General features: G+C 39.6%; 2 protein-coding genes across 22 annotated transcripts in view; one reads left to right on the top strand and one right to left on the bottom strand.

Annotated features, from left to right (window-relative positions):
- camk2g1 (calcium/calmodulin-dependent protein kinase (CaM kinase) II gamma 1) overlaps nt 1–11760 on the top strand; it is a 57891-nt gene extending 46131 nt beyond the window's left edge. For 2 of the 20 annotated variants that reach the window (XM_083555883.1, XM_083555896.1), the window contains 10 exons: nt 2614–2654; nt 3306–3392; nt 4657–4701; nt 4888–4942; nt 6012–6116; nt 8052–8180; nt 8462–8537; nt 8642–8736; nt 8869–9117; nt 9275–11760. In XM_083555883.1, the coding sequence (XP_083412009.1) occupies nt 2614–2654; nt 3306–3392; nt 4657–4701; nt 4888–4942; nt 6012–6116; nt 8052–8180; nt 8462–8537; nt 8642–8736; nt 8869–9101 (866 nt within the window). In that variant the 3' untranslated portion in view covers nt 9102–9117; nt 9275–11760. The remainder of the gene's footprint in view (nt 1–2613; nt 2655–3305; nt 3393–4656; nt 4702–4887; nt 4943–6011; nt 6117–8051; nt 8181–8461; nt 8538–8641; nt 8737–8868; nt 9118–9274) is intronic. The other 18 variants (XM_083555894.1, XM_083555897.1, XM_083555900.1 and 15 more) reach the window with 10 other exon arrangements.
- The window catches only part of ndst2b (N-deacetylase/N-sulfotransferase (heparan glucosaminyl) 2b), a 56787-nt gene continuing 53908 nt past the window's right edge, over nt 11141–14019 (bottom strand). For both annotated transcript variants that reach the window (XM_083555877.1, XM_083555876.1), the window contains one exon: nt 11141–13584. In XM_083555877.1, coding sequence (XP_083412003.1) covers nt 13459–13584 — 126 coding nt within the window. In that variant the 3' untranslated portion in view covers nt 11141–13458. The remainder of the gene's footprint in view (nt 13585–14019) is intronic.

The following is a 14019-nucleotide window of genomic DNA, read 5'->3' on the forward strand; positions in this document are numbered from 1 at the left end:
TCCAGTCAGCCCACAATCGGCCAGCATGACTTATCTATTTGTATCTGAAGATCTCTGCTTCTAGTCCCTTTTTGGGTTAGAGCTGTTAGATAGCCTCTGCTTTAGCTGGAGATGTGGAGACCGGCTCTGTCTTCTCTTCTACATACCTTTAAACTCTGCATCCTAGGTAGGGTAAAGAGCTCTATTGGTATGGAGACTGAGATCATCATTTTTAAATCAGTCTTTCATCCCTTGCCAAAGCAGACTTGTTCAGACCAGCTTAGCCACCATTTTCCCCCTCCTTCTTCTTTAAACCTTCACCCCCACCCCCTTGCTGAGAGTGCGGGGGTGTGCTACATGGCTGGGCAGGAGCGGGGTTGGCTTGCTGCCAACCGTCAGACCTGGTGTAGAGTGGCACCATGGTGCCAGCACGTGCCAGGTGGTCGGCATGAAAGAAGGCCCACTGGAGGCCAGACAGACGACGCTGTTCATTCTACTGAGTCAGGAGCACATTAGCCACCCCAAAAACACAGGGGAAACTTGTTTTTCCTCAGTTTTCTGTATTCTTTTATCACACTAATGTCATATCATTGATCTGGTCATTTCAACACAGTTTTGCAACATGATTAATATGATAAACTTTCATTTTTGTATAATGAGAGATTTCAATGCTTTCGATGCTTTATTTCTCCCACAATAAAGGCTAGCCTTAATAAGGTCTATACTACAGGTATGTTTTAGAATAAACAGTTACACTTTTACTGTGGTGGTGATTCGCAATAATTACTTTGGAGTCATCAAGTTACAGCTCTTTCCACCAAGTCTCAACCATACCCAGTAAGTGTTTGACTATATAACATCATCTCATTGCAGATACTAGGATACTTGTATAGATGCTTGGCCAATAGAGACACAGTATCAGGCTTCCTCTTCTGTCTCTTCTCCATCTTGAGCTTTTTGCTTCAATAACTAGTTAACTGATTGCTGGCAGTTAAGAATTTGCTGCTTGACAAATTGTGACGCATGTGTCAGGTTTTTTTCTTTCCCTCCGTCAGATTATTTTATATTATTTGTTGCAGTGCTTGCAAGCAAACCATTTTTATCACAAAATATTATGTTCTTTGTTGCTGTCCTTTCCCACTACCTTTCAAGGACATATTCACACTTGGCCTTCATACCCAATAATAATTTTTATCCAGGATTTATTTAGCACTCATTTTGGTTGAGGGCATCATCAGATGTTTATTTTTACACAGATGATTTCCTTATAACCGTTGTGCAAAATTGAAAACCATTGGGGCAGTCCTCTATTGTTGCCATTTAATTTGAACAAATATTTTAATTTTCAAACACAAGAGCTCGGAATGGCCACTTATGTACTACAACGGTTTCATTCACTTGTGTTCAGTTGCTTTCTTAGTTTATCTTGAAGATATTCTGTCCCATGAGGAAGTCATTTAAAAACTAACAAGACAAACCTCTTCGTCATTTAGCCCTGTGAGCAGATAGCCTTTTTGAGGTCTTGAAGCTAATTTCCGACCATAGTTCAAAGGTACACCTAAGATCTGTTGCCTGGACCACACAGCTTTCAAGTTCTACCAAGCAAACTACATTGCCTCTGGAATAAAGGCCAAGTGTGAAAACACTCTCGAACAATCTTCTAGTGGCACTGGTTGAGCTTAAAAAAGATTGTCTGGTTAGAGAAGCATTCTAGTGAGTTTGTTGCTTGCAACTGGTGACTATTTGAGAACTATTTATGGACATTTTCTTATGCCTTGTTAAAGTTAGGATAAGTGAAACAACCGTGCAACTGACTGACTGCTTACTGTGAATGGTGAAATGAGGGAGCTTTGACCTGTAATGGAAGACATTTGCATACTTTGTTTTCCTCATTTAAAAAAATAAAATAAAGCATTTTGAAAATTACTTTTACTTTATTGACACTGCATGGCTGGCTGTATGGTAAATTGCACCCACCAGTAGCACCTTTCATCTCATATCGAGTGCAGCATGGAACACCAGCAGGCGTGCGGAACAAATGACGCCTGCCGCTATCCTGCTCTGTGCGCCCTCATATTTGCATCTCTATTGATTGTTGTTTTCTCTCTCAATCTTACCTTTTCTCTCCCCATCATTCTTCTTCACTTGTTTATGGAAGGTAAGGAAATTAATGGGGCTACTAAGCATGAGCCTTTTGACCTGGGTCTTTGTAAGTGTGTCATTGTTGAAAGGGCCACTGCAATATTGATTTTTTTTAAAGGCTGTCCCCTGCACACCATGTCATTAGCAAAGAAGTCAATCGGTGTCGAGGCTTACAGAACTCCACTGCCTCAAGACCTCTAAATCAGGCTGGGCAAAATCGTGGCCCCATTTAAAGGAAATCAATTGCTTACATTAGTTGTTATTCTCTTTCATTATACCTGTAGTTTCAAATGAAGCACAGTTTTATTCTGAGTCTGTCTTGGTTTTGCATAATTAAGGTTATTTTTACACGTATGCTCCTGGAAAAACTTAAAGTTTAAGTAAATGGTGGAGGCTATGCTAGCAATATGTAAGAAATTTGCAGAAAGAGCACTGCAGCTGCTTGGGTTTTGTTGCTTCTGTTCTAATTCAGGCTCCTTTCTCTCTTTACAGCATGCAAAAGTTTACTCAACAAAAAATCAGATGGTGTTAAGGTAAGAGCCATCATTCGCCGTTATACGTATGCATTTACGTAAGCACATACAGGGAAATCATAGCATTAAAAAATACATAGAAATGTATGTTCAAAGGTCAAAGAAATGCAGACATCAGACTGACTGCTTTTACTCCCGCATTTGTTTAACTGATTTCTTATGCAAAATAAGTAGCATGGAATTATTTATTTATTTATTTATTTGTCAGTCGGTCAGTCAAAAAAAAGCATTTCACTATATGTCATACTCTGTATGAATGTGACTGTGACAAAGAAAACTTTTGTTTCAGTATTTAGGATAAACATCTCACAGGTTTTCTTAGACTTCATTAGGACTTTAATACACATTTAAGTGTTTTACAGGTTAAAAACTGGTTGAATTTATACACATGCAAGGGTTAAATAACTGGAATATTAATTTAATTATTAATTTATTTGTATGCATTTGTATATTTTTTCATTTTAAGGATATAATAGTTATATTGTGCAAATTGCAATCCTAACACATGCACACAGAGTACATTCAATAAAAAGTTTATGCAAATGGCCTGTTGTGTAATAATTCAGAGTCCGTTATATCCCATGACCATTGTATACAATATCGTCCATCAGTCTGATCAGGAAAATGTTGTATGTCTCCTCTCTGCTGCAGCCCCAGACAAACAACACTAAAAACAGTGTAGTGAGTGCTGTTGTGAGTGCCATGAAGGAGAGCAACATGGCCTCCTCCACACCAATGGTATCTTAATCTGCATGTAACACCCCTTTACTATGTGCTCAGTGTGCTGTGCTGTAGATGTCTGTAAATCATTTGAATGCTCGTTTGTGTTTGGTCTACCTGTATCGTGTTATGCACTATATTTGTTCTTTTTTTTTTTTTTTTTGTAAGCATGTCATGATTTCAGTTTGTTGTTCATTGTTTGGCTTTTAATGTCCTGCTGTTCTGTTCTTAGCCTTATTTAAAACTGTGTGTAAAAGCTCGCATGGCAGCTCAACTCACACTTTCTAACTAATACATAGACAGGTTTTTATTTGTAACATACAGAAGCTGGATTATTAAAGTCAACCTCTCTTTTCAGGATTGGGTAAACAGTTACTGCTGTAGGTTTGTTAAGGAATGCAGGCAATATAAGATGTACATAATGTTATGTCATAAAATATAAGAGCCAATCACATTCTAATATTCAGCCCATGTAGCACTGATTTACTGGGGGACGACTGGGATTGTGCAGGGTTCAAGGGTCTGTCATATCTGGATTTCCTGATGAGTGTAAAGGATTTATATGGCTGCATCGTTTTATGAAAGTCCATTTTTATATCTGATTCAGTAACAGGTCCTCAACGTAATCTATTTTTTAATGACTCAAAATTAAATTTTAAATGTTGTTATCTGACCTCCAAGCTTACAGTGTGCTCTCACAAAGTATGGTTAATTTGGGGCTATATGAAGCTGAAGGAACCTAAACCAACTTTCAGTAAATGCAGTTTCCCTGCTCATTAGAAAGGAAAAAAAGCCATGAGATGAAAGCAGTGCACCCTGCAGGGTCAAGCAGAAGAAAGCAAATTGACACTTGAAATGGTCTGTGCTTGTACATGCTGCCTAGAGAGCTGAGCGATGAGTATCCTGGGACCTCCAACATGCACCATTAAAGCACACTGTTAACCTCTCCCCCACTAGAGGTCTGCAGTCAATCTGAACACCGTCACAGTGTTGACAACAGACAGTCAGGACTGATATATACAGCGTATTTATCAGAGCAAGTGACATTTCAAGGAAGGTGGCACACAGTGGAAACACTGATTTGTGTTTGTTTTGGAATGCAGTCTTTTTAAACTTCATACCACACCGGTACGCACCAGTATTTCGTTTGTTTCCTAAGCATGCGCCGTGTTAGAGACAGTAAAAGCATGTCATTAGCAAAAGTTTAATTGCTGCATGAATGTTTTTTTTTGGAAAAAGGTGACAAAACTATAATTATTCTTTTCTATTTGAAATCACATAGGAGCCACAGACTACAGTAGTGCACAACCCAGCAGATGGTACCAAGGTCAGTCCTTCTGGTGGATATTTTCTATGGAGCAGAAAATAAGTTTTAATATGGGAATCAGTGGCATGTTTTAGAAAAAGACCTTTACATGATGATCACATCACAAACGAGTGTATGTTCTAATGTTGCCTATTGTTTTTGGTTCTGGTACATATTTTTTATTTATTTTTTAATGACTCTCCGCAGGGTTCCACGGAGAGCTGCAACACTAATGAGGAAGAGGATATGAAAGGTAGGAAAGGTACACAACTCGTCTGTCCTCTTTTTCGGCATGCCCCCAGCAGTGATGAGCCGTTCTTTTAATAATGGGAATCTCTCTCCTTGTCAAGTCATGCCATCACCACCGTCTCCACTGTCAACAGTTCATTTGTCAGACAGGCTTTAACATGTGCTGATGGTTAGCTGTAAAATCTTCCAATACAGTGGTTTATTTCGGAGACAAACAATCGCACAATTGTCATGAATTACTGATGATGTAAGTGAAATAAAGTTAAATAAGTGGGCAGGCAGGAGAGAGATTGAAGTATGTATTGGGAAAATAGATCGGAATCGGCGATAATGCATAAGGAATGCTGATATTGCATGTGACTGCGGCACTATTAATAAATCTTGTGAGAAGCAATATCTTGTGGAAATTCGGCCTATACACAAATCAACCTACTCACTTGATGGATTTTGTAAATTCATGTAATCATCTGCATTTCTGTCTGCTTTTTATGGGACGATATATTTTTCTTTCTGTGTATAATGTAAAATGCTGTACATTTAGGCGAGTGGGCGTGCGTTGACTCGAACTTGGTCACAGTTCTCTACAAATGCTAAAAATTCCACTGCTGAGGCTTTTCCCCCTCATTTCCTTTCCTTAGTTACCTCTATCCTAAAGAGCATCTTATCTTCTCAGCCATATCAGTAGCATGATTCAGGTGATGAGGACAGGAAATTGGAAAGGAGGCTCAGGGAAAGGTTTTCACTGAGTTCTCGGTTGTGATTACTAACACTGCTGCATCACGCCACAGCTGGCTAGACGCTGTTCTTTCAGCAGTGCTAGTTCACACTAATAGAATGAGCTGTGCATAGAGCAGGATACACTGATGTGATTACCATGGAGTCCCATTGGCTATTTAGACTGTCTGTGTTGTTAATAGGCCAAGGCAGAATTAATAGAGCCACTTTATCCAGACACATGGTCCTCCAGCTGCACCTTATGAACGCAATGTTATTGTAATATTGACAAACTTGCAGCAGAGTGAGTGTGTTGGTGTGTTTTTCTTCCGGTGGTGTGTGTTGTGCTGGTTTTGGGTCCGTGCCAGCGGAGAGTGCTCAGGGGGCCAGCAGTGACAGTGCGGTGATGAGTCAGTGCAGTGCCGGGGACGAGCCGCCCGCTCTGGTGGCATCACCACAGTGTCCACCAGCCAGTAAGTCACAATCCTCTGCTGCAACCCAGATTCTTTTGCCCCCTTTCCCCCATAATCCTCCAGACTTTTTCCACCCCTGTGAAAGTGTGTGAAGTCTTCCAGTTACTACTCAGAGCAGTTGCAGCCACTCCAGCAGCACCACTGATCGGTTCTCCCTCAAATTAGGCATTTTGGTGTGCTCTTCTTTTCTATCCTCCTAAAACTATTGGAACACACGCCATGCTCCTTCTGATTTTTCACCCATTCCTCTTGCTACTGATGCTCATGCTGTAATTTGCCCATTTCAGCTTTTCCATGCAATTATAAGGTCCTTTCGTCTCCTCTGCTCCTCCGACCTCCTTTGTGAACATCTATCTGTGATGTCTCTTTTTCTTTTGTCCTACCTGCTTTTCATTTTACTTCCGACTCTGGGTGGTTTTCTAGCCCAGAGCTATTTTTTTCGCTGTTTGACTTTACTTAGACGTGAGAGCTTCTCTTCCTTCAGGCACCTTGTACCCCATAGCACCCTTTTCCAGGCAGATATGTCACTGTGTATGGCTTGCTATCATGTATGTTGGCCACAGGGTAAACCATTAAGGCTTATCTTCATGGTGGATGAGATGTCACTCTGTCTGTGCTGTTTAGTGCTGCTTCTAAGTGATTAAAATTCATCTTTAGACTATCAATAATGCATTATGGTCTCCAAGCTCACCATCAATTTACTCTGAACTTCAAATCTTTGCCTCTGTAGAAAGGAGAAAAAAAAACCAAGTCCATTTACAGGTTTGTAGAATATGGACAGTTGTTTTTGTTTTAACATAATTGAACTACGTAGTTTAAACAGACACTTTCTTTATTGAATTGTCTTAAAGTCATTGAGCTTTAGAATAAATGTATTTAGAATACGTTAGCACATTAATCGTAGTCTTTATTTATTTATTTATTTATTTATTTATTTATTTTTTGAACTATAAAAATAACATAGTATTTAGATGTTATCATATGAAGGGTTTTCTGAGGCCACCATAGAAATGTAAAAAAAAAAGAAAGAAAAAAATATCATAATTGCATACATGGGGGTTTCTGTGAGGCAGCTTTGTGACTATGTATATTGTCATAAACTCTGTACAAAAAAAACTTGTACGCAGCAGAACTGCAAAGATTACATGTTCAAAGCTAATTGTGCTAGAACTTTACCGCATTCTTCATCCTCTAGTCTCATCTTTTCTTTTTGTTTTTTTTTCCCTCCCCCATTTCTTTCCTTTTTTGTCACCTTTAACAAGCAGGAATGCTGATTTAAATAGCTTTCTCCTTCCTCCTCTTGTATTACAAAGATGTTCCCATTAACATTTAGGCTGCACAATATTGATCAATATACAATATGCCATGTGATTGTGAGCTTTTGTATAACAGGTGAAAATAGCCTGCATTCATTTAAACATTATTAGGTTTTTTATGGTCTCACTAATGCCACAGTGCAATTGATCAAAACTCAGATGGAAAACTTATCTGGAACATCTGAGGTCCTTCAGGGTGCATTTGCAAGAACTATGCTTTTAAAGAGAATTAATATTTTGCAGCCCTAAAGTATTACCTCTTTCTTTCCCCCTAAGATTTCTCATGGTTCACTGTTACAATTATTCATGTTTATTCAGGATTTTCATTAACCTTTTATGGTTTTTTTTTTTCTCCATTAAATTGTTATTTTCTTCTTGCTCTGTAGTTGCCTTTGGCTATGCTGGATTAATAATGCATTGCTTTGTCCTGTGTGCTTCTAACGATGGGGGATTTGGTATCCTGTGTCACATGGCTTGCAGAAACCTGAGGCAGTCCACATTCTATTAAACGCTTTGGCCTGCAGCTGATTTTGCATGTTTTAACCAATGTGGAAACAGGTCCTTTGCATATCTTCTGCTGTCACCAAGGTGGCATTGTGGTCCGTGTTATGTGTTGCAGCTGTGGTGCATGAGATAAAGCGCATGGCGTGGAACAGTTCAGGACATACCTCGTGCCCAGAGTTAGAGTTTGCTGAGTCGGTTCCTCATGCCTCAGCTCAAGGGGGCAGGAGTGTGACCGCAGCCCAGTGTAAGTGCTTTGAGTAGTACAAGACAGACATACACATACAGTTTGTCTGTTGACACACTGAGGGTGTTGGGCCACTTCTGTCATTTGAGGAGGAGGGACTGACTACAGAAATGTAGGATGCAGGATTTGTACAAATGTACTCATTCATATGCACTTGCTTATACACACATACACACACTCCCCAAGCTGTAGTGAATCATTGCCAGTGCTTTTCCTCATATAAACCTCAATATTACACTCCATTTCTTTTCCTCATTTTCTTTTTTTTTTTAACCACGTAGCTCGTAAGCAAGAGATTATCAAGATCACTGAGCAGCTAATCGAGGCAGTGAACAATGGAGACTTTGAGGCTTACACGTAAGGGAAACACAAACACAGTGACTCTTACAACATTGCTTATACATAACTTCTGATAATATTGTGCAAACTTTGAGAACTAAAAGTGTTTCAATGTCTTTTAGGAGAATCTGTGACCCTGGCTTGACTTCATTTGAACCTGAAGCTCTGGGTAACCTGGTGGAAGGGATGGATTTTCACAAGTTTTACTTTGAGAACTGTACGCTTTGCTATTTCATCTTTTTTTTATGTATTTTTTTATACCTTAATATTATAATTTTTAAAATGAATATATTTATCTTTTCCTGTCATTTTATTGTCTAATGTGTGAAAATGGCTTTGCCTTATTTAGTGTTAAGTAAAAACAATAAGCCAGTGCACACCACTATCCTGAACCCTCATGTGCACCTGATTGGAGAGGATGCAGCGTGTATCGCCTACATCCGCCTGACGCAGTACATCGACAGTCAGGGCCGTCCGCGCACCTGCCAGTCGGAGGAGACGCGTGTGTGGCACCGGCGCGATTCCAAGTGGCTCAATGTGCACTTCCACTGCTCAGGAGCACCAGCTGCACCCTTACAGTGAAGCCTGCAGGGCACAGGCAGGCTCAAACACTCACTCACTCACTCACTCATTTACTCACTCACTCATTTACTCACTCACTCACTCACTCACTCACTCACTCACTCACACAAACATTCCTTCAAATGAATTGCTCCTCCTTCTATATCTTTCTGTACTCTCTTGTTTTGTTGCAGGTTGCCTGGATTCCTAACGATGGGAGTGTTTGTTCCTTGTAGCCGGATGGGCATGTAGAGGCCGGATGGACGACAGCAAGTTACAGACACGCTATTGAAGAAATCCGATAACATCAAGTCCAACTGTCAACACCACCTTACCTGTCCAACCTTTGACCACTAGGATCCGGCTGTGGCTGTGGCCCCGCCCACGGGACGGTGCATGCTATGATGCCCACACGGGGGCGCTGTCTAGTCTTTTCCCATGGAATCATCTTTTTTTTGCCCATTAAAGATATCCAGAGGTGTTGTAAGTACTGATCTATGAGTTCATAACCTTTTACTGTATATTGTAAAACAAAAAATACAAAAAAAAAAAAACATTTGCTAGAAGCTACAGTGGAGTTTGTAAGGCTTTGATATGTAAGTAAAATGCAACTGGGGTGTAAAGGGAAGGGTTGGCATAAGATTAAACGTTTAAATAGGTGTAATCTAAATCCTCCAGCTCGTACACTTTGTAGAGTCAGGATACAAATAATTTAGAGACTTACAGAAACATGTCCACTAATCAAGAATGTCCACTAATGGAAATTCCGGAGCGGATAAGCATACTTCATATCAAGAAGCACCAAAGTGTAGTCTTTAGGCATTTTCCTTTTTGTTTGTTTTGTTTCTTGTGCTTTTAAACTAAGGTCTGTGGGAAGCTTTGTGTGGTTCTGGGTTTTAGTATTCTGTGCTATTGTGTTTTTATGTGAAACTTGTTCCTTTTTTTTTTTGTCTATGATTATCAGAAAGTATTTTGTGTTAAGCAGTTAATTTTTACAGTTAGTTTTAAAAACCTTTTTACCATCATACACCTGTAAGATATACAAATATATATTTAAATGAGATCAAGTGAAATAAGTTTCACCGTCAAAGCTGCAGCAAATGATTAGACTCTGTTTAATGTGTGTTTATGTGCATGTGTTTGTATGGACATGTGATTAAACACACCACTGATATATTACTGTAGGTAGGACCACTCCACCTCTAAATGTGTGCATATTAGAGAGTGTTTGAGAGCCCATGTGAACAGACAAGAGTGCTGTAGGAATGGCACAAGATGCTAGATGTAGAGCCGCCATTTAAATTTCACTTTAGTCATGGTTACAGAGACCTACATACTCAGCCAAGTGCAAAAGGGGAACACACACATACTCATGCTGATTAAAAACCCACTGTAATTTTAGTGTGCAGAGAGATAACTAGCCTGTTCGTGTCAACCTGGCACATAAGACATCCATAGGTTAATGGAGGGTCGTATGTGGGTGTGGAAACAACTCGTGTCCAATTATATTTTGTACATGCACACAATCACACCCTTATTTGTGACTGTTCTCTTTATGTTAGTCTGCCTGCACCCTGTGCTACACAACTTTGTACTTGTGGCTAATGCTGTTTGTGTTTGTCCACTCGCTTCTTAATGCTGCGTTGCACACGCATCCCGTTTAATCCCTAAAGCATTTCGTTGGAGTCCAATGTATATAGTACAAATACAGGGTTTTAAGGCACTGGCTGTTATAAACTATTGCAGCACAACTGATCTTGGGGACAGGCATTACTTACACAAAAAAAATGCGCTCCTTTTTACTTGTCCAGTTCACACACTAGATCTGAGTAGGATGTTATTAAACAGCCGTGTGTTGTAAAGTTTTCTGAAACAAATCCATCCCATGAGCCCACTTGCTGATTGAGTATTTTCTATGATTGAAGAGTTCTCAGTCTGTGTATATACATGTGTAGGGCATTGGTACATATCAGCACTGTAACTCTGCACGTGTGAGCGTGTATGTGCGTCACCTTCATCACATAGCCCTCTTAGTGACGCTTGTTTAGTTTTTGTTTTGGTTTGGTTTTTTGGGGGGGAATTGCTTCCTTGCTTGGGCAAGTCAGATTTTTTTTTTATTAATTATGGTAAGTTTTTTTTTTTAACAGTTGTAAGGCTATTTTTCTGTACATTGTCAGTTGTGTTAACTCTGAACCTGAAAAGAAAATGGATCAAAGAAAAAAAGGGAGAACATTTAATGATAGATAGGCTAGATAGATTTCTAGAACAGAGGTTCCTCCTGCTAATGCTGGGAACAAACCATGAGCCAGCACCTGACTGGCTTTCCTACCCAATCCAAGGCAAGTCCAAAATATGCAGCTTAATTAATGATTATGCATGTTCTCTTTTCTTGGTGAGTCTTTTCTCCACCGTGTGATTAAAATGGGGAAAAATTTGTTCTTGTTGCATCTCACATGAAAATCCCTCCATCTGGAGACAAGGAATAGGTCATGTACCATTTTGAAAAATGAAGAAAAAAAAAAAAAAAAAAAAGGCAAGAAAAAAAGGAATCAACAACTCAGCTTTGTATGCTCCCCTCATTCTGAGTAAATCTATTGCATTGTAATGGTATACTATTGGGCTACGTATATGAATGCTGGATTTTGCATGATCATACATTTAATAAAACCATGAACTGACACCTGTTGAATGCTTGTCTGATTGCTCGAAGATCTTCATTGGAGTTATGCCGTTACTTAAACCTGTGTAGGTTTCACAATAAACGTTTACTGCGAAGTGTTTTCCAATTATAATGTTAATGAAAAATAAGGAACTAAACTATTGGCATGTATATATATCAATGAATGAACTCTCACAATAAATTATTTTTATTTGTGTGTTAATGGGACATGTTTTCTCTGCCCAACAAGAGATTCTGGGATTCTCTATACAGAGCATTGCTGTCCAGCTTATATTAATTCTCAGTCTCGCTCTCTCACTCACTCACACACACACACACACACACACACACACACATTTCTCCCATCTACCTGTCAGCACACAGTGTACTGTCTGTGGCTCCCAGAGGAACAGAGCAGACTTATTTAAGGGCCATTCTTGCTGCCTAGACTCGAGAGCAATGAAATGGAGGCCAAGTCTCCCATTTCGGCAAGTGATTAATCAAACTCCTTCCTCTCTGTGCTCCTCCTACCATCTGATAAAGCAAGCTAAAGGATAACACATTCGTTCCCCTTTCACTTCACTCTACACACTTCTTTAAGAAATGGAAGCCGACACACCTGAGTGCCTTTGTCGTGTGCGTTTATTTGCAGATGTGCATTTTGTTTTCTTTCTTCTTTTTTTTATTTATTTTTTTTACCTGATTTCAAGTGGACCAAAGAGACAACAGAATATACTCGTATTGATGTAGAGTACAACCACCACAACAAATGTTTACTTATATTCACAAACACAATCACACACACACACATCCCAACTCCCACAAGTCTCTCAGTCACACAAAACATCTGTTTTTTGGCAAAGTTTACCTCATTTGAGTCCAGCAGTTTAGTTTGGCACGGGTAGAGTCACGTCGGAAACACTTCTGACCTCATTACATTAAACACTGAAACAAAACCATATCTAGTCATCAGCAGGGGTTCCACGTTCTTCACACATTCATGTGACCTGCCAGTCTGGGAAACATGCTAGTCAATCACTGATCCTAAAACTCCCCTGTTTGTAGTTGAAACATTCCTGCTTCATTTCTTTTTAAAAATCCAATATAAAAAAAAAAATATTAAGTGCAATGGCCATATACTCTGACCTTGGAATGTTTTAGTTCAGTGGTATGAAGCTGGTTGTGAAACATCCAGATTCTGTCATTTACAAATCGAGACAATTATAAACATCAGCAAATGTCTGAAATCTTAGGTGACACAGACTCAAATACTTCTCTGCTTGGCAGAATTTAAAACGCTCACAACGACCAGCTTGTGAATTCCACATCCACTTAGCTACTTGAGTGTTTCCGAGACCCTGTGCATTCAACTGATTAGCTGAAGGATACATTGTGAAACAACATATCCCACAATGCAAATAATGAGCTTGTGTCAGTCAGTTATCCAAAATGCAACTAACTAGCTCATATGTCCTTATTTTGGCAATTAAATACATGTACAGTCCTCCTACAAATTCTGATTCTCGGCTCACTTTAAAACCGGGCTTGAGCACTAACACACGCTGCAGATGTCCATTTGTCCTGGTTGGACCTACAGTGTGTGTGTGTGTTGGGACACGGGGAGAATCAAACGTTCTCTGTCCTGCAGTGACACGGGACTGTGTGCTCCGGCATGGAGCAGGGATCGATATGGGCTTCTATTCTTCATGCTTCTTGGTGTCAACTCCAGCTGGCGTTGTGAAGATCGTCCTGGAGCCAGCTGGGTAGAGGTTGTCCCAAGCGCTTCAACATCCGTAACAGCTCCACGTTCTGCTCTCTGTAATGCTCAGACAGAAAGGCCCTCGTCTACACACAAACACATGCACATTAAGAAAAAGGTCACACCACCAACGGCAACTGGGAAACATGCTGATTCTATAGCACAGGCGTATTCCTGGATAAAGGTGTGTGCAATAAATCTTGATATAAATAGATAAAGATGTGAGTGTCCTGCAATGAACCAGGTTTCTGTTCTACTTTTCTGAGCAGAACTGCCTGCTGATCTATTCCTGTGTTTAAAGCTGCAAGATTTTAATAATGAATACATTCAATTACAAGTAAAACATCATCGCAAGTGTTTTTTTTTTTTTTTCCCCGAGTCATTAAAGAGTCTACTTGATAAATTAGGAATGTGATTAAAACTGTATTTATTACATGACCCCTTAATACCTTCTTGTTCTTAAGTGGTCACATTTACTTATGACCTGATTAATGTACTTCTGTTCTTAGACCTTTTCAAAG

The sequence above is a fragment of the Silurus aristotelis genome (assembly GCF_946808225.1).
Source record: "Silurus aristotelis genome assembly, chromosome: 12".
Classification (NCBI taxonomy): Eukaryota; Metazoa; Chordata; class Actinopteri; order Siluriformes; family Siluridae; genus Silurus; species Silurus aristotelis.